This window comes from Notolepis coatsorum, assembly GCF_963971535.1.
Source record: "Notolepis coatsorum genome assembly, chromosome: 19".
NCBI lineage: Eukaryota > Metazoa > Chordata > Actinopteri > Aulopiformes > Paralepididae > Notolepis > Notolepis coatsorum.
In genome coordinates, this window is record NC_140183.1 from 51935265 (window position 1) to 51955951 (window position 20687).

A 20687-nucleotide genomic window follows, 5' to 3' on the forward strand; every position below is an offset into this window, starting at 1 on the left:
AAACACTTATATTCTAGACGGTATTAACACAACAATGTATGAATGAAAAAATATAACGTTCCCACATCCTGAACGATAGATAATCGATGTTGAATGGGCCATAGTAATGTCAATATAGCAATACAATTTAAAAAGTTATAGCCCTGCAAAGAAGGTAAACATCTCTATAGGCTTTCAACGGTGGCAGACTGGGTATATTGATGGATATAACCCATGGCGTCCAATGTGTTAAAGACAAAAGACCCATGCATTTAGCATTTTTATATTATATATTGGATTTAGATTATTGGATTATTAGATTATATATTGCATATATATAGCATTTTAGCATTTTTATGAAACTACTGTATGTCTCCGAAAGTATTTTTCTGGTCTTCATCCTCCAGTCCACTGTTGTTGTTTTCAATCAATCAATCAGACAAATGTATAGAAAAGCTTTTATTATAACCATATAACAAAAAAATATATTGTTTATGAAAATGTTTTAGCCCTATGCTTGACTTTATTATTTTAGGCATGACCACAAATAAAATAATAATAATAAAATGAATAAATAAATAAATAGGCTACACGTCTCTCTTTTTGTGTTACAAATTGTGCTCACCGATATGAACATAGGCCTCTTTACTTACATCAAGAAATATGTTTATGGTATTCCACCATGCCATGTGTGTGTTTTTATTTTATAATGCTCATAAGTCATGATTATTGCTGAAGTCTGAGTCATACAATACTAACAGACTAACTTCTCTTGCTCAAGACTTGTTTATGAGTTTTAATAAGAGAGCACTATCTCTCTCAACCAAAGCAATGCTTGGTAGACGGCAACAGAACAATTTTGATTGACAGTCGATTCTGCCAATTACGTCACACCGCTTGCACACCCCTCTGCTGTTCTTACCACCAATCGGCAAGTGCTTATTCGTTTTATTTTTTTTACTTCCGGGAAGTCCGCCATTGATTTACACGAGAGAATCAATAACAACCCTACTGGAGCTAATAACGTTAGCTCCCCGCCGCCCACGAGTAGACTACCAGCGCTCTGCAGGAGTACCAAACGAGGCATGATGGTTTTACTGCAACGAATGTTATAATAAAAGCTTTTCTATACATTTGTCTGATTGAAAACTTTATTATTTATTAATGGGTACAATTCAGTATGTGCTCTCTGAGCAAAGGAAGGAACTGAGATATGAATGACCAACAATGCTAGCTATGGTCGGGTAAATACGGTGTAACTATATAACGTTAATGCCACAAAACTTGTTAATCATAAGTGACTTTGATGCAGTAGCGTGTGTGTGGGGGCGGGGTTGTGCAGGTCGCTTGACTGAAACTTTTTTCAAAGTTTGAACGTGTGGACCAGATTGACGTGACCCAATCCTCTAACGCGCGGGCAAAACATCACGATATTATCCACGATACGTTTAAAAAGTGTATCGTTAATGAACTGTACCCGCAATTTATATAATATCGTCATATTACCTGCAGCTAAAAACAATAGATTCTCATTTATACTTACCTCCATTCGTGCCATCAATGGAGGAGCAGTGTTTCCCCTACCATTGCCTTGGCGGGGCGGCCCGCCCCGCTAACGGGACCCCCCGCCCCCCCCTGAAAAAATTTAAAAAAATGTATAAAGAAATATATTTGTTTATTTTTTTTTATATTAAAGTTTGCTTTAATCACAGTAACGTTGGCGAGCTAGCTAAATTATACATACATTGGTTTTCATATAAATCAATCAATTCACTAAAGACTTTAAAACGGTGGTGCGGCACGGTCTATGGAGACGCAGAAAAAAACTACCAAATCCATTCCGAGAAAATCCTGTGGGAAACACTGTCCCTGTATTGTAAATAGTTCATATGTGTGTTGTCACTACTGTGTGTAAAATTGTAAATAAGATCATTTATGTGTTAATATTTACCTAATTTATGCAATCGTTTCATTTCAGCTCAGTGTAGAGAAATGCACCGATACTTACCGCCTTACTGCACGCGTCTATGACGACACTGTTGACACCACGTATCTGTGACACGCGCCCCGCGACAACACTAGTCGTTTTGGGGGGCCTACCACCCCCCCTGAAAAAAATCCTAGGGGAAACACTGAGGAGGCAGGAGGAGGGCGGCTTTGAGGTGGGTGGGTGGGGGGATGGTTGTGGTTGTTTGTTTGACTGTTGTCATGATCTGATCCTGTGACCATGTACTGTACATGTCTGTCTGTGTTCTTGTTATGTATGTTTGCTGTGTTTTTTTTCACACTAGCTCCTTTTGGCCATAAGTGTGCGGCATGAGTGTGTGCCCGCTCATGTTAAAGTGTTAAGTGGCTGCTAGTGTGTGAGCGTGCACAGCGTGCGTGTCGTGTGTGTGTTCATGTGTGCTTGTGTGTGGATAGTTCAGTGTTCTGTGGCACTCAATGTTCATTGTTCAGGGCTCTGATGGCCTGGGGGAAGAAGCTGAGCCTAAGCCGCTCTGTCCTAGTAGCTGGGGTTCGCAGGCGTCTGCCTGACCTCAGCAGCTGGAACAGGCTGTTATTGGGGTGGTGAGGGTCTTTCATTATCCTGCAGGCTCTGGATTTGCACCTCTTGTTGTATAGAACCTGCAGGGGAGGTAGTGCAATACCCGTGGTACGCTCGGCTGAGCGCACCACTCTCTGTAGGGCCTTCTTGTCTTGTGCCGTGCTGTTTCCATACCAGGCAGTGATGTTTCCGGTCAAGATGCTCTCTACAGCTCCTGAGTAGAAGGACTGGAGTATCTTCCCCGATACTCTGAACTTCCTTAACTGTCAAAGGTGGTAGAGGCGCTGTTTCGCCTTCTTTACTACTGTCTATGTGTGTTGACCATGTCAGATCCTCTGAGATGTGGACCCCCAGGTACTTAAAGCTGCTCACCCTGTCCACGGTAGCCCCGTTAATCATCAGTGGTGTGTGTGTCTCCTGCTGTCGGACTGTCCTCTCCTATAATCCACGATCAGCTCCTTGGTTTTACCAATGTTCAGGAGCAGGCTGTTGTCCTGGCACCAGAGTTCCAGTACCTCAACCTCCTCCCGGTAGGCCTTCTCGTCGTTGTCCGAGATCAGCCCCACCACCACCGTGTCGTCTGCGAACTTCACTATGGAGTTGGAGCTGAACTTGGCCACACAGTCGTGTGTGTAGAGTGAGTACAGCAGGGGGCTTAGAACACAGCCCTGGGGGGACCCGATGCTCAGGGTGATGGTGTTGGAGGTCTGACCCCCCACCCTGACCGCCTGGGGTCTTTCACTCAGAAAGTCCAGTACCCAGGCGCTCAGGGCGGAGCTCAGACCCAGCTCGATCAGCTTGTCCACCAGTCTGGTGGGGACTATGGTGTTGAACGCTGAGCTGTAGTCAATGAACAACAGTCTCACATACTGTAGCCCCCCTTCTGACGGTCAAGGTGGGAGAGGGTGCTGCGCAGTACCTGGGAGACCGCGTCGTCGTGACGTCGTGGTGTGGCTCTTTGTGGTACCACAGTAATTTTTGTGGCTCTTAGTCTCCGACTGGTTGGCCACCCCTGACATAGATAGATAGATAGATAGATAGATAGATAGATAGATAGATAGATAGATAGATAGATAGATGCATATTTGGGAGGTTGATACACACCACTGGAAGCTGGAAGACGCATAAAAAAGAACATGCTGATTTAATTAGCTTCATACAAGTCAAAAAAACATTTTGGGTCACAGAGGACAGCCTGCCCTGAAGGCAATGTTTTACTGACATTGCTGAACGGATGTTGAAATTGCATTTGAGTACATCTGTGCAAATATCACATTTGCGTTTTTTAAAGCACGAATGCGTCCCAGTCTTGTTGTTTGCTGTAAGGGGTCACTGCCCATAGATTCTTATCCTTGTTGTTACACCAATGCTCATCATTACTATGCCAACTTCAGGCCAGGGGGGGGGGGGGGGGGGTGCCAACTTCAGGCCAGGGGGGGGGGGGGGCAAAAGTCCATTCATTAGGATGATGCAATTTATCGAATTTGACCTGATGCCAGGTTCTAGTTTCTAGTTTCTTTATTAGTTGTCATACAGAAATACAGGATACTTTTGTATGAAATGCTTCTTTCTGTTCTGCTCCTGAGTGTGCTAGGTAGAAATTGATAATTATAAAAGTATAATAAGTATAAAATAGAAAGTCAAGTACTTTCGCTACAGGGATAAAATTGAACTCCAGTTTGAACAAGCTGACTCTAGAGCTATGTGGCAGGGGCTCAAAACGATGACAGACTACAAAGGCGCCTCCCTCAAACTGAACAGTGACATCTCCTTAGCAAATGACCTCAATACCTTCTATGCGAGGTTTGATGCTGGTAATAACAACACCAGCTCACAAGCCTCGGCAATGGGGGGGGGGGGGTCGGCTGCTGATGGAGGCGCAGTGTTCAGGGTAACAGAGCATGAGGTGAGGCGGACCTTTAAAAAAGTGAATATCAGGAAGGCAGCAGGTCCAGACGGCATCCCCGGCCGCGTCCTAAAAGTCTGTGCCGACCAACTGGCCCCAGTATTCACTGACATATTTAACCTGTCCTTAGAACAGGCTGTCATCCCCACCTGCCTGAAGAAGTCCACTATTATCCCTGTACCCAAAAAATCCAAGCCTGCTTGCCTCAACGACTACCGCCCTGTAGCTCTCACCTCCATAGCCATGAAGTGCTTCGAGAAGCTAGTAAAGGGCTACATCTGCTCCTCCCTCCCCATCAACATGGACCCCCTGCAATTTGCATACCGCCCCAACAGGTCCACGGAGGACGCCATATCCCATGTGCTGCACACAGCAGCATCACACCTGGACAAGAGGCAGGGGAACTATGTGAGAATGCTATTCATCGACTACAGCTCGGCATTCAATACCATAGTCCCCTCCATACTCATAGCCAAGCTCAGGGACCTGGGCTTGGGCTATGACCTCTGCCAGTGGGTCTTGGACTTCCTGACTGGCAGACCCCAGGTGGTGAGAGCAGGCAACTGCATCTCCTCATCCATCACCCTCAACATAGGGGCCCCCCAGGGCTGTGTTCTGAGTCCCCTCCTCTACTCCCTGTACACACACGACTGTGTGGCTCAGCGGAGTAGCAATACAATCGTCAAATTTGCTGACGACACAGTGGTGGTGGGCCTGATCTCTGCCAACGACGAGAGGGCCTACCTGGAAGAGGTCAAGGTCCTGGCGGGATGGTGCCAGGAAAACAGCCTCTCCCTGAACGTCAGCAAAACAAAGGAGATGATTGTGGACTTCAGGAGGTCGGGGGTCAAGGACTACAGCCCCCTCAGCATCGACGGGGCACCGGTTGAGAGAGTCAACAGCTTTAAGTACCTCGGAGCCTACATATCCGAGGACTTGACATGGACCACACACATTAACAGTGTTGTGAAGAAGGCACGACAACGCCTCTACTTCCTCAGGCGCCTAAGGAAGTTCCAAGTCAGCCAGAAGATCCTTAAGAACTTCTACTCATGTACAATAGAGAGCATCTTGACCGGCAACATCACCTCCTGGTTTGGGAATAGCACTGCACAAGACCAAAGCAGACTACAAAGAGTGACACGTTCAGCCGAACGCACAATTGGAGGGGGGCTCCCCACCCTCCAGAACATTTACTACAAGCGTTGCAAGGGCAAGGCTAAGAGAATCATTAAAGACTCCAGTCACCCGAACAACTGCCTCTTTGAACTGCTGCGGTCAGGCAAGCGATACAGGAGTCTCAAGGCGAGCACAGAAAGACTCAGAAGAAGCTTCTATCCCCAGGCCATCAGGCTGCTAAACGAACAATGAATGAACACTACACAACAACAACCACCAAACGCACATAGCACACACATCCACACGCACACACTCACTTTAAACAAACACACTGTAGCACCCACTCCACACACTTATAGCACACACCCACTTTAAACAAACACACTGTAGCACCCACTCCCCACACTTTATATTTATGGATGAAGGATTGCACTACAACTCGTACACCTTACTGTAAATTGTACCTAAAATTGTACCTCATCCCATTTCTGCTTTGCACTAGATAGTACTGTACATTAGTACACTGCATAGTATTGTGTATTGTATATTATATGGTAACTCAGAACATTGTACATATGTCTATACCGAACACTGTGACCTCATTTTCTTCTTCTAAATTCATGCTATATTATGTTATTATGTTATTTGATACTATCTTGTCTAGCACAGTCTCTGGAGCGTAACAGTAAGAAGCATTTTGTATGAAAGTATTCTGTACTTCTGTATGACAACTATTAAAGAACTTGAACTTGAACTTAACTCCTGCTTTGTTTATCAGAAATGACTTTGCGAAAGTGCCTGGGTAATGTTTTCCCAGCTCATATTATGTATTCTCTGTGCCTTTTCCCATCAGCGCTCTCGTTTGAATTGGCATTTGGTAGCATCTATATCGGCTATGTGTCACTGTGTTCTCACTCTGTGCTGTCTGAGCGGGCAGTCAGAGAACCACCACATCAATCACAGCCCTGTTTCTGTGTTGCTGCACTGCAACACTGAGCTACGTTTCCCTTTATCTCCCCTCCTTTCTTATCCCTTTCTTCTCCCCTTTCACTCTCTTCTCCCTATGTCTATCTTCTCCTCTCCTCTCCTTCTCTCCCTCAGTTTCCCATCCCATCTTCCTCCTGGGGAGCTTCAGATTTCATTAATATTCACTCAGTGGAGTACCACTGCCTACAGACCAGGGGCATCTCTCTCACTCTCACTCTCTCACTATCACTCTCACTCTCTCACTCTCTCCAACACTATAGATCAGGCAGATTGTCTGAGCAGTCGCCCGTGGTCCTGTCAGGCAGCCTGAGCCTAGTGCTTTACGAGTCCAGTCCCCCAGGTGCTCCAGACTCCACTCACAGCATATTAGGAGGAACACAACACCCCGTCTGCGCTCGCTCTCACCTTTCGGACTCTACTTGTTCTATCTGCCCCCAGGGGCACGGTGCACTGGTGGTGTGCCAGGCGGGGTAATATGATAAAGAGGGAGAATTGTGAGAATTGTGCGTGAGGATTACGTGTCGCTTTCCCCTGCCGGTTACAACTGTGTGATGCTCTGGTTTGAATGGATGTATTATTGTAGTAAAATATAGCGTTTCAGGGTGATTGTTACATAATTTCAATTCACTGACTGAATGTCTTGTGTGTGAAATAATATCCCCTTCATCATAACAATAAAAGTGTAAAGATAAAAGATAAGTGTCTCTGTGGTTTATATATAGTTCCACTGGTTTATTTATAGGCCAGTGGTTATTTTGTACCTCGGACAAAATTAGTCACAAACTCAAGAGGACTAAACTATTCACAGCTATGTTTGTGTGCTGTACACACCATGCCTCAAATGTGCATTGAAATTACACAAGAATAGCAGATTCCAGTATGCTCACCCCCCCCCAGTCCTCTCTCTGTCACTGCAGTGTTTTGGCTGCAATCCCGTTGCCATGCAGAGACCCCAACAATGGCCCCTCTCTCTCAAAGCACATCCATGCCAGTGGAATGCTTATTTAACAGTGGCAGGCTTTGACAGGGGGACCACAGTGTCTCGTCTCTCAGCTGAGCTCCTTCATAGACTCCTCACAGCTCATAACGCCAGTCTCTTTAGTCTCTGTCCGTCTGTCTGTCTGTCTTGTCTATCTGTCTCTAGTCTCTCTCCTCTCAGCCTATGGCTGCTTTGTCCAACCAAGGGTCATCACAGATCACAGGAACTACATTTCCCCAGACTGATGACATGGCTTTTCCGTGTGCTGCTGTGCTAAGCCGAGCGTAGTCGGTCTTTTCCACAAGGTCTGATATCTCACTGTGTGTGTGTGTGGTGTGTGTGTGTGTGTGTGTGTGTGTGTGTGTGTGTGTGTGTGTGTGTACTAGGGGTAAGTAGTGGCAATTGCACTAACACAAAGTTGGCCATGCTGTACTTTGTTACTATTCACAGTCAGGCCTTTTGTTCAACACGCGTGAACAAGTGCCAGAAAGAGACATCTCCTCCTGTGATCGAGGTCCTTGTAGTCATGTGTGGCCTCCTCAAGCGAGAAATAAACACCCAAAGCATGTTTGGTAAACGACATTCACGGCCATGGAAGCGTACAGTAGCCGGGGAGTTTCACGGTGGCGTAATCGATTCACAGTCTCTTTAAGTTCCACGGCATCTGTCTCTTCGCTCATTCGCTTTCCCCACTCTGGCTGTTGAATAGCCCAGCATTCATATAGTAAATCTTCAGTTTATGCCCCGCACCCACCCCACCGCCTGTGTTGTTTTTAGCCCAAAGTCTGAATAATTTAAAGTGCGTTGCCCCCAGCATTTGCCCCTTTGAGACATGGAGAGACTGCGCGGAAGAAGCTCGACCTGGCGGGTCTGTGTAGGGAACGTGCGGGGGACATCGCTGCTGAGTGGACAAAGCCAAACATCCCCCTCCCCCCGAGGGCCCTTTGTTAGGCCGCCAAAGCCTGGCCAAAGTTATGTTTGAGTAGGAGGTTCAACTTCAGCAGCTCGCCAAATACAAGTCATCGTGCTCTGAGCAGAGCTGCTGTAGCAACAAACCAACACAAACTAACTGCTCCTTTTTCACCAAGAGCCCTTTAAACAACTCTGAGAGTCCAGATTACTCAAAGAGCCTATGACCACGCCTGCTGTCTTTGAGCAGTTGTCATCAGAAAGAGAAGCCTGGGGTGCTAACCGAGTGAATGGGATGATCACCCCAGCAGTCTTTCTTGTTTTTATTGTCAAGCTCTTTGCTTAATCGATCCGTTCCTTGTCAGTGGAATCATCAAGAGGCCGAAAAAGCAATTACTTGTTCTGCCATTTGCTCAGTGCCTGACCTGCGATAATACTGTGATCGCTGTGGTGGAGGTGGTTTTAGGGATAGAGTTTAGAGGAGCAGACTTAAAGGTGCTGTAAGGGGTATTTTCTTGTTCATATAAGTTTTAAATAGCTCAGCCATCACTGACATAATAAGTGTTTGGTCCGTAGGATCTTCCAGTCCCTCAGCTCTGCAGTAAACAGACATTTATTTGTCTTGTATCCCATTCCACTGTATCCAAACAGGAGAGAGAACCCTAGATATTTTGTTATTTCAAGAAATCTTGCCAAGCCAGATTTGCTTACTGCTCTTACCTGTTACCGCTTACTTGTTTAAGCACATATTTGCTTTTTTCTTATTATTTTTGTCGGACCGTTTTTTTCAGGGTGGAGTTCTCTCCCCTGATTGGATAATGTGTAATTTATGTTTACTGCAGAGCGGAGGGACCGGGAGACCCATGTTACTGACCAAACACTCCATCAGTGATGGCTAAATGTAGACCACTTATTTTAAAAAATTAATACCACTTACTGCACTTTTAAGACTTATCTACTGTGTGGGATATTTGTGGATATCCTGATGAAGAATGTCTCAGTCAACCGAGGCTTGGATAATAACAAGGTTTATTAACCAAACAGATAGAATACATAGAGAGAATGGCTGAGGCTCTCGCCCCAGGTGATCAGCTGAAATTACCCAGGTAAGAAGCCTCTATTGTGGTCGGGAGGAGCCCTTTATAGTTCAACAAAGGGGGTGTGTGGTCCCATTTGATAGGTCAGATGGGGGGGAGGGGGTACAGGTTTGGGGGACACAGGGGAGGGGGGTGTCTTATTCCACAGAGAGGGGGGGGGGGGGGCACAGGTAAAGGGAACACAGGGGAGGGGGATATATTTACATGAGGACATATTATACCACAATACTCACTTTTCTTTCTTATAATGTGGGTGAGATTAATGTATAATATACCAGGATTGTTTGGAACAGGTAAAAGTGGGGATAATAGTTTAAAAATAGAATTATTTACATACATGATTAATAGAATTATTTACATACATGATTCATGACATGATCGACTGGACTGCGGTCTGTGTTATTTTGATATCAGAGATGTGGGAATAGATATCACCCTTTTCTTTTATTAATCGCTCAAAATACCTATATCAATGAGTGGTCCTCATCTCTGATATCAAACAACAATTAACATAATCATTAGAAGCTATCGCTGTGCAAATATCTTGGCATACCTTCAGTCGTTCATGTCGTGACTCTGGGGAGCTAATGTGATCGTTGTGCATACAGGCATCGTAATAAACCAATTAAATACATGCACTGTCTGTGTGGTCAGAGTGCACAGGGTGAAAAAACAAAATTGTGTTCATAATTATTAGGAATCGGATTTACACATAAGGCTAATGTGTACAAAAACATTTTAACAACCGTTAACCTGGTGGTTAATAAAACTAACATGATTGATTATGGGAAACTGTTCACAAATATATATATATATTTTTGCACATTTTGTGATGATTCTTGATGAAATTACTTAGGATCCAGTTGTATTTAATCTGAGTTTGAGTGTCACTTTCATCTGTGATTGCCTCAGCTTTGTTGGTTTTTACTTAGAATCAGGCAATTTTCTCCATTTCTTCTCTATAAATGAGGAGATAAAACGTCTTATGCATCGCTTCTGTATGTAATTCTAGTGCATATACTATCAATGGTTCACCATACAGGTGCAAAACAACGTTGCATGTCCTCTTCTATGAGAGAATAAAACAACTGATTATTTCTTGTCTGACAATACAATTTTGTAACCTAAGTAATTCTAATGTGATGTAATGTGATCATGTGGTCACTTCTTCCTTCAGCAATACATTTTAGCTCATTATTACTAACCATTGTTAATGTTTTCTCATTGATTTCTTTTCATCACATCCCTAGTTCATCGTTTTGCAGATACATACAATTGTGTGAAAAGTTTCCTGCTTGTGAAGGTATTAATCTGAATGATGTTGCGTCGTTGTTGACAAGGTGTTCTCTGTCGGTCGTGTGGCAGGGCCAAACAGTAACACATAAAAATTAAATAAATATATACAATAGACATTACCTTAGTGGCTAATGTGTCAAAATAAAATTGAAAACCGTTAACCTAGTGGTTAATATAAAAGGTGATTATGATAATCGTTATGCATTGTTCTGTGGTGCATACTATCAATGGTCAAAACAAACTTGGTGTCTTGGAACAATCCAACTGGTTCTGCCCTGTTTAACAATACCATTTTGTAATGTGACTCTGTGATCATTTCTCATTGTCATTATAAAATTGGTTAATGCAATCTTACTGATTGTATTTCATCATATTCCTAGTCAATAATTTTCCAGATACATATGAACTCTGTGAAACAGTTCTTGTTTGTGAATCTGACAGTTGCTGTGAAGTGTTGATCATCTGTTCTCGGTCTGTTGTGTGGCAGGGCCAATACATACATAACAATGTGGACAATGTGTGTTCAGAAGTATCTTGTTCTACAGGTCTCTGATGATGTCTCTTCTTGACGATGCAGTCGGGAACATTCACTGGTCGTCGTTCATTCAGAGGGGGCCTACAGGAGGTCGCCGTCCGCTCCCTGTGTACCTTGTCAAGGGTCACCGGTAGCAGTCAACTATAGTGGTCTTTTCCTGCAGCCTATGTTGTTCTCCACCACCATCACATGTCTGCCACTGTGCTCACGCTTGGCCCCTATCAGGCCTAGAGACATGGTGGTCAGGGCGTTCTTGAACGTGGTGGTTGGTCCCCCCCGTTCCTCGTCATCGCGGTACTAGAGGGGCGACGGGGCGGGCGTTTTTGAATGTGTTGTGCTGGTTTCGCTGTCCTCTCCTCGTCATTGCGGTACCACTTGATGGAGGGCGAGGGCCCGCCGGTGTAGTGGCTAGTCAGTAGGACGCTCTTTCTCACACGGATGACAATCTTGTCATGGGAATCCACCTTGATGGTCGGGGACTTCAGTTCCCGTTTGCAGGTGATGGGTTTGCTTCTTCAGGTGGCGCTTGCGAACGAAACTCTTCCGGCACATGTTGCATTTGTACGGCTTCTCTCCCGAGTGGACCCCCCTCTGGTGCTCCTTCAAGTTAGCCGCGGTTGCAAAGCACTTCGCACACTGTGTGCATCGATGGGGCTTGTCCCCTACTACCCCCACGGCGTGGGTCTTCTGGTGTTGCTTGGGGCTGGACGCGGTGGCGAAGCCTTTACGACGGGGCTTGTCCCCGGCCCCCGCGGCGTGGGTCTTCTGGTGCTGCTTCAGGTTGGAGGATGTGGTGAAGCCTTTACTGCACTGGCCACAGGTGTACGGCTTCTCGCGTGTGTGGAGCTCCTGGTGCTTCTTCAGATGCCTCCTGCGTACAAAGCTCTTCCTACACTGGGTGCACTTGTACGGCTTGTCATCCGAGTGCATCTTCATGTGTTCTCTGAGAGAGATGGCCGCCGCGAAGCTCTTGCTACACTCGGAGCACTGATGGGGCTTCTCCGGCATCTGGTGAGACTTGAGGTTGAAGGCGTCGATGACGCCCTTGCCGACCATCTCGACCCCGGTGGGGGCGTACGCCTTTTCTTTCGTGTGGATTTTCATGTGCTGCTTGAGGCTGGTCTCCATGGCGAAGCTCTCGCCACAGTGGACACAGATGTACGGGTTGATGTCCTTGTGGATCTCAAAGTGCTGGTGGAGGTCGGCGATGCTGCCAAAGATCTCGCCGCACTCGCTGCACTCCAGGCCGTGGGTCTCGTGGATCACCATCCCGCTGTCCGACTCCACGATCAGCTCCCCGCCGTGGTCCGACAGAGCCACGTTAGACTCCGTCTTGATCTCGGTCTGTCGTGGTCATGCAGTGCCGGGGTGGAGGCCGTCAAAAGGTTGATCTCCTCTTCGTCAGTGTCTCCTTGGTCAGTCTCCTTCGTGGTCCTCTGCTCCACTTTCCTGGGGATGTCTGTGGGCTGGGTTGGATGGTTCTCCCACGGTTGTTGTCGTCGCCTCTGGTTGTGTCCGCAGCTTCGTGGTTCAGGTCACGCGTCGTCTCACTCGTCCTGTCCTCTCATCAATTCGTGATCTGAGGGTGATAAACACTGCCTTAGAAAACTCCTCACATAAATGATTCAACGCCTTTCTGCTAAAGTGGAAAATCATTTTGGGATTAATTCAATTCATTGTAAATAAAATCACTTAATTGACAATAGGAAATGCAAGCCAATTGCATTAGCAGTGATTCTTTACGTCAAGAAGGTCACATTCACTACAATTTTATCAGATTTTGTATCTAACTAGATCTTACAGCATTAGGCTTTAAATAAAATTTGTAAATGAATGGCCAAAGTTTTGAATCAGATAAAATAGCTCCTTGTCTTCATATTCTGATGGTCTTAAATTGAAGTTGATCTTACCTCAGGCCGCGTACGATGGTGTGCTTCTTCAAGATACTTACCTCGCCATGACTTCTCGGTTGTTCTTCACATCTCAGTGTGGCTCATCATAGCATAGCATGGGGAAAAAACATAAAATTTAGGTAGCCAGTTAATTTTGCATGAAAAACAATCATTTCTTATCATCTAACCTTACTGTCATGCATTTGTCCTAATAAACTAATCTACACTGTAGCACTCAACACTTTGATGACCATTGTTACTCAGCTGATAGAGGTGTGCCTTGCCTGATGTCCTGTCGTACAGAACCTGTGAGTCGCTTTGGATAAAAGTGTCAGCTAAATGATCAATGTTGTTGATATCTTGTACATTTAGATAATTGTGCTGCAATTTTGGTGGTTGATAATTTTGCAGTCATGGAAAGTATTAGTTGTTAAAAGAATAGTCTAAGGAAAGTCATGCATGTTATTGGTTATAAACAGAGAATAGAAGGAGGGGATTGTAAGTAGTTGTTTTCATCATTAATCTTTCATCTCGGGCACTTCTCTAATTCATGTGCCTTTTGAAAAGAGATGATGAAAACGACTGGTTAGTTATTGTTAGTATGGGAGTTAGGTAGATTTTCATAACTGCAAATTCATCATCTGTAACTAATTCATGTTAATTAAGTGGTTCTCTGTTGCCATCCACCGCCAGGTGAGTTCATCAAGTCTGTGGTCACGAGTGCAGGCATTTGCATTGCTTTGTCTCCCAAGTGCCCACTCTGAAGAAATTTACATGTGGGTGTTTTGGATGTAGATTTGTTCCAAATGGTCAATCGATTGTCTCTCAGCTCTGCACTGTCTCTCGGTTGACATGCAAATTGTTGGATTTTCTGTCTTTTGTGATACAATTTGGGTGTAGTCATTCACTGTTTTGCATCTCGCCTCAGAGCCAGATCTGTAAATACAAACACATGTTAATTTTCCACTCTTTTCTAAGACCTGGGTGAATCCTCTTTGACTGTCTGTGTGCTCAACAAACATTAGCTAGATCTCATCCATCCCGTTCTTGGATGTAATGATAGTGTTATCATTTATCAATCATATCGCATATGTACACAAGCATCATATGAATGTGGACCCACACATTTTGAATCATGTTTAAAATGTCTTACAATGGAAAGGGCTAGTTATCTTTCATTGGTTCTTTAGATAAACACATTAACTCAAGTGAATATAACCTAAACATCTTACTTTTAAACATGATCTATGTTGTTTGTGCCCAAGTTTTTCAACATTGAAAGCTTATAAAGTCTAATCTAACGCTGTTTATGTGGACTACAAGGTACGCCCACAGATGTATTATAATTCTGAAACAGACATTGTAATTAGCTTTATGTGACTTATAATGTGTAAATTAAAGCAACATAAACACTCAAGTGATCTGAGATAGTTGTAATTTACTGTAACTGAGATGATAGTTGTGTACCACAAACAGTACTGAATTTGCAAATCTGGTATGTCATAAATGTACAGATGTAGCAGTACTGACTATCTGTATGTCATGTATGTCATAATATGTCCTGATAAATAGAAAATGGGGGACCCTGATGTAAACAAGACTAAAGTCTCTCTCTGGTCTGCATCCCCTTAACAATTGTGTGTATTGAGCTGTACTGTATTGTACCCATTCTGCAATCTGTTAATAAAGTTTTCAATCAATCAATCAAAGCATCTATATTTATGATTTTCATACTCACCGGGGAAAGCTGCAATGTTCGGTTCGTTTCTCCGGTGGTCTGGGATGGTGCAACCTGCATCTCGCCACTGCAACTCAACATTTTCCAATGGCAGCGCGCACATATATATACAAATAAAACATATACTACACGTGGATTTCACGCACCCTTGGCCTTGGGTACATTACACTTTACGTTCGCTTATGGATAGTTTAATATAAAATAATAACTTCACGGCGCGCATAGCGTCACGTCATTGCTCCATGCGACGTTCGTGTGTTCTCATTCGCCTCGGAAATAACGCTTTGCAATTCATACAGTATTTTTTCCACGAGCTCTCAATAGCCTGGAATTCCTATACCAGCGTTTTGTTACCGAATGAACGCGCCTGTGCATATGTGAAACGTAAACAAACTGAAACGATAAAACTATACTTCCCCAAATGGTTGTTCCCGTGGGCCGGTGTTCTGCGGAATCCGGAAATTACTATCCTAGTTTGTTCCCGTGAACTGCACTTCAATGTTATTCTTTGTATAACGGTAACTCGTCTCTCAATGCTCGTCGCGCTATCCGCAGCCGGTTCTTGACTCAATAAAGCAACGCGACGGGTCCTATAATACTTGTGCACATACAAACGAGACTTAAAACAGACACACAAACATTAATACATATAAGTTAACGTGTGTGTATATCTGACTGTATTGGATCGCTGTACGTTTAGTCGGCCAACATCTGTTGCGACAAGGCATTCATACCCTTGATATATAACTACACATCGTTATTAAAATCATAACGACCGAACCTGACTTCGAAATTTACCAGCGATATATTAGATTATATATACCTTTTAATCATACTCTCGGCCTCTTAACCCGCGACTAACGTCCTGTTTAATGTACTTTTCCGCGACTGATGTCCCGTTTAATGTACATTTACGTACTCCCGGGACATCGCGTAATCATGTACTAACTAGGACATCGCGTGATCATCTTCCCGCTATCTGTATTGATCAATTGGTTAATTTAATCCAAAATACATCGTTTTCAGGAATGGAAAAGATTGTGAGCTTAGTTTGAGGTTGAAACAATGAATATTATGACGCTACTCTGGTAATTTCTAATTATGATTCCATCAGCTTCTCGGTCCTAACTTCCCGCCTCTTTGCAAAGGAATCACAGAACGTTTTTTTAACAGAGTAGCGTTTTCAAGGATATCACATCTAATAAGCCCACGTTTCTTGCCTTGTTGCCTATATTTTAGTCTGAATTAGACTTGGGGTAGCAATCCATCAACCTGTATTGTGTGCCTTAGCTTTTGGTCGGCTCCGACTCGACCTGGAATAGCACTTCAACCTTTGTGCCTAAACTTTTGGGAATAGCACTATAACCCATCCTCTCAGAACCGCCTGATAAAGGACCCAGGTGCACGCGCGCCCTGGTAACGATTCTCAATACAGATCAGATATATTAATGCACATTATTCCTACTCAGCCATGATCTCAATATTTGACAACATTCTGTAATATTCACCTGGCACAGAGAAAAGCGGGAAGGTTTCAATTCCTTTCCATACATTTTTGGTCGACCAGTCTATATACTCACTTTTCTCTGTATAGATGAAACGATACAGCATGCCGGGAGGACGCAAAAAGTCCGTCACAAGTTCGTAGACGCCAATTGTGGGATATTTGTGGATATCCTGATGAAGAATGTCTCAGTCAACCGAGGCTTGGATAATAACAAGGTTTATTAACCAAACAGATAGAATACATAGAGAGAATGGCTGAGGCTCTCGCCCCAGGTGATCAGCTGAAATTACCCAGGTAAGAAGCCTCTATTGTGGTCGGGAGGAGCCCTTTATAGTTCAACAAAGGGGGTGTGTGGTCCCATTTGATAGGTCAGATGGGGGGGAGGGGGTACAGGTTTGGGGGACACAGGGGAGGGGGGTGTCTTATTCCACAGAGAGGGGGGGGGGGGGGCACAGGTAAAGGGAACACAGGGGAGGGGGATATATTTACATGAGGGCATATTATACCACAACTGCTACTCAGCACAGTGTGTAAATCAAATTTTGTACAGGAGATGCTATGGTTTAGTGAAGAACAACAATGTACAGAAGTACATGGGGGCTTTGAAATTGAGGTGAGGCATAGACAGAATCTGACTCCATCAAATATAACCATCACCTGACCCGATAGCTATGGACTACTCCACCCTGCTCTCCTTGATACATGAAACCCTGGTTGAAGTGTACGTCATCCAGGCTCACCTCCACAGGCCCTTGCAGTCACAGGAATGAAGGCAAACAGGTTGAATTCCATCTCCGTGCTGCTGTGCGTTTCCTTTTACCTCATCACACCGTCTCACACTTGTTTTGTTTCTCTCTCTCTCTTTCTCTCTCTGACCAGCCCCCCATCCGGCACTGGACACCATCCCCATGCGGCCCGACCCCGAGGGGGTGAGCAGCAGTCCCCCCGTGTCAGAGACGACACAGCGAATGGAGCCCCTCACAAAGGCAGACGCGGAGAAGAGAGTGGGCACCCCCACCAAACCTGACATCATCCCCAAATCACCCGCTTCACCGGCGTCGCCCATGTCCAGGTCCAAACGAGGTAAGATCGCCTCATAGCAATGTTGTCATCAGAAAGAGAGACTGCAAAATCCCGTTTCGAAGGAGTGTATTTGGGCAGTCAGTTTTCTCTTGCAAAACAGCGCCTGAGTGGAATAAAGTCCCACAGAACATTAGAGAGTCCATTTCATTCAACGCCTTCAAATTTTATCGTAGGAATTGGTTGATGGATAACCAAAGATGTGAACACTGATGTGTATACTATGTGGGGATTGAACTGTGTATATTGCATGCTGTGTATATAATGGTTAAATTATGTATGTTATTGCTAATGTGTTTGTACTTGTTAGGGATGCCCCGATCACGTTTTTTGCCACCAATACCGATCACCGATCGTCGTGAGCCATATCGGCCGATACCGATCGTTTTTGATTAAAAATAAATTAAAAAGAATTTATATTTATTTTTATTTATTTTTTATAAATATATATATTATATAATTAGACTTGTACTTGTATTATCTGCGAGACATCGCCACCACGCAACAAGCTCCACTGTCTGTGTGTACTCTAGTAGCCTCCAGCTACGGCTAGGATTCTCCGGAGCTGCAGCTAGACCCTATACTCGAGTAGCCTGCAGCTACGGCCAGGATTCTCCGGAGGTGCAGCTGGACCCTATTGATCATATTCAACAACATGCCCTCAGCTCGAATACGCATCGAATGAGTGTTATAAAACATTGATATCAGGAGCTATCTGTGGCTACTGCTGGCCGGCTATATAACGTTGATACAGCGCCTCTGTGAACTATTTATTTCAGTGGGACATTTCGTTTTGAACAGTGAGCTGGCATCAGCTAACATGAGCTTGATTGATTGATTGATTGAAAACTTTATTAACAGATTGCAGAATGGGTACAATACAGTACAGCTCAATACACACAATTGTTAAGGGGATGCAGACCAGAGAAAGACTTTCGTCTTGTTTACATCAGGGTCCCCCATTTTCAATTCATCAGGACATATATGACATACATGACATACAGATAGTCAGTACTGCTACATCTATACATTTATGACATACCAGATTTGCAAATACAGTACTGTTTGTGATACAGAAGGAGTCAGGAAAAGGAAGTATATACATTTGACATAGAAACTGTACATTGGAGGAGGTTGGGTACACTGGGATATTGACAACCATACTGGGTAATCTACATTGGAGGTGGTTGGGGGGGGGCACACTGTATATACAAGCAAAACTGTACATTGAGGGGGGGGGGGGGGGACACTGTACAAACAAACAAAATTGTACATTGGACTATTGACAAAACCATACTAGGTAAATTACTGTACATTGGAGGGGGTTGGGTTAGGATATTTACAGGGGCCAGTGTTGAATTGCAGTCTCCCGTAGGTGTCCCTTGAGAGAGGTTTTGAAAGTGGGTAGTGATCCACATTCCTTTACAGCTTTGGGTAGGGCGTTCCACATTGATGTGGCATAATTGCGAAACGTGTTTAGTCCCTTATTTGAGCCGAATCTGGGTTTAACATGATTTGTGGAGCTCCCTCTGGTGTTGTGATCGTGGTATTCACTGACCTTTGGGAAGTATTTTGACATGTACATGGGTACCTTGGTCGTGTAGTGTATCTTGTAGACCAGGCCCATTGCAAGTTGCTGTACTCTGTCGTCTACTCTAAGCCATCCTAGGTTGTCAAAGTGGGCAGGGGTGAGGTGGGTTCTAGGAGTAAGGTCAAGCAGTAGTCTGACCAGTTTGTTTTGAGATGTTTGTAATTTTGTTTTTAGCGCCTTTGAGGTGCTTTGGTACCATGAGGTGCAAGCATAGTCGTAGTACCCCTGAATGAGTGCTCCTGCCAGAGTCTTCAGGGTATTCTTGTTTACCAGAGAGGAGATCCGGTACAAGAATCGAGTTCGTTGGTTGACTTTTTTTATTACATTGGATGCCATTTTGTCACAGGAGAGATTAGCCTCTAGGATGGAACCCAGGTAGGTAATTTCATCTTTCCTTGTGACAATATTGTCACCCACTGTAACTGAGAAGCCGTCGGTCTTGCTGAGTTTGTTATTTGAACCGAAGAGAATGGACTCTGTTTTGCCCATGTGTAATGATAGTTTGTTATCAGCGAGCCATATGCAGATTCTGCCTAGTTCCGAGCTGAGGGTTTTTTCAACCTGTAACTTGTTCTTGTCAGAGACCAGCAGGGCTGAGTCGTCCGCAAACAGGAACAAGTTGCAGTCACAAGCTGACGACATGTCATTTGCATAAATTAGGAACAGTAGCGGTCCTAGTATGCTTCCTTGTGGAACACCACAGCTCACTGTGAGGGGGGGGGGATAGGGTACCGTTTACCTCCACCATCTGTTCCCTCCCCTCAAGGTAGGATTGCATCCAGCTCACTGATAGACTATCAAAACCAATTGCTTTTAGCTTGTCAATCAGAATGGAGTGATTGACCGTGTCAAAGGCCTTTTGTAGGTCCAGCATGACCATGCCGCAGTATTTGCCTGCGTCCACCTCTTGTTTGATGTGGTCATTCAAATAGAGAAGGCATGTGTCAGTGGAGTGGGATGTTCTGAAGCCAGGGATATCCAGCTAGCTGAGGTATCAATCATACACGTCTTTACTCTCTACTAGAGTTTGCTGGAGCGTTTGTTGATGTCAGGAGCTATCGGTAGCTGGCCGGCTAGATACTGTTCGGTTAGACAATGCCTCATCATGTATTGGACTGGAAGTGAATGGTTGACTGGGTCATTTTGTAACGGTAGCTAACGTTAGCTAAGGGAGACGCCGTCCTCCCGTTCCACTACACAGACTACTAGACCCGTGTTTACATGCGCGCCTGAGGGGCTGGAGGGAGGAGCAGACGCCGCACAGCTCCCGGTGTCTGAGACAGAACTCAGCGAGACGAGCGAGTGAGATCGGGTTTCACGATCGGCGAAAATAAAGCATTATCACCGATCACCGATCGCATATTTATACTGATTATCGGCCGATAACGATCGGTGGCCGATCGATCGGGGCATCCCTAGTACTTGTGTTTTAATCTTTTTTTATACTAGGTACAAGCCCATTATTTCTGGCAGGGGGACTGCCAATGTAAACTAGCCTTTTGGCTACAATTGGCAACATTTACCTTC

General features: G+C 44.7%; 1 protein-coding gene across 5 annotated transcripts in view; it reads left to right on the forward strand.

Annotated features, from left to right (window-relative positions):
* Positions 1–20687, forward strand: part of map7d1a (MAP7 domain containing 1a) — a 134315-nt gene that overhangs the window by 48865 nt on the left and 64763 nt on the right. For all 5 annotated transcript variants that reach the window (XM_084336443.1, XM_084336444.1, XM_084336446.1 and 2 more), the window contains exon 2: positions 17369–17572. In XM_084336443.1, the coding sequence (XP_084192569.1) occupies positions 17369–17572 (204 nt within the window). The remainder of the gene's footprint in view (positions 1–17368; positions 17573–20687) is intronic.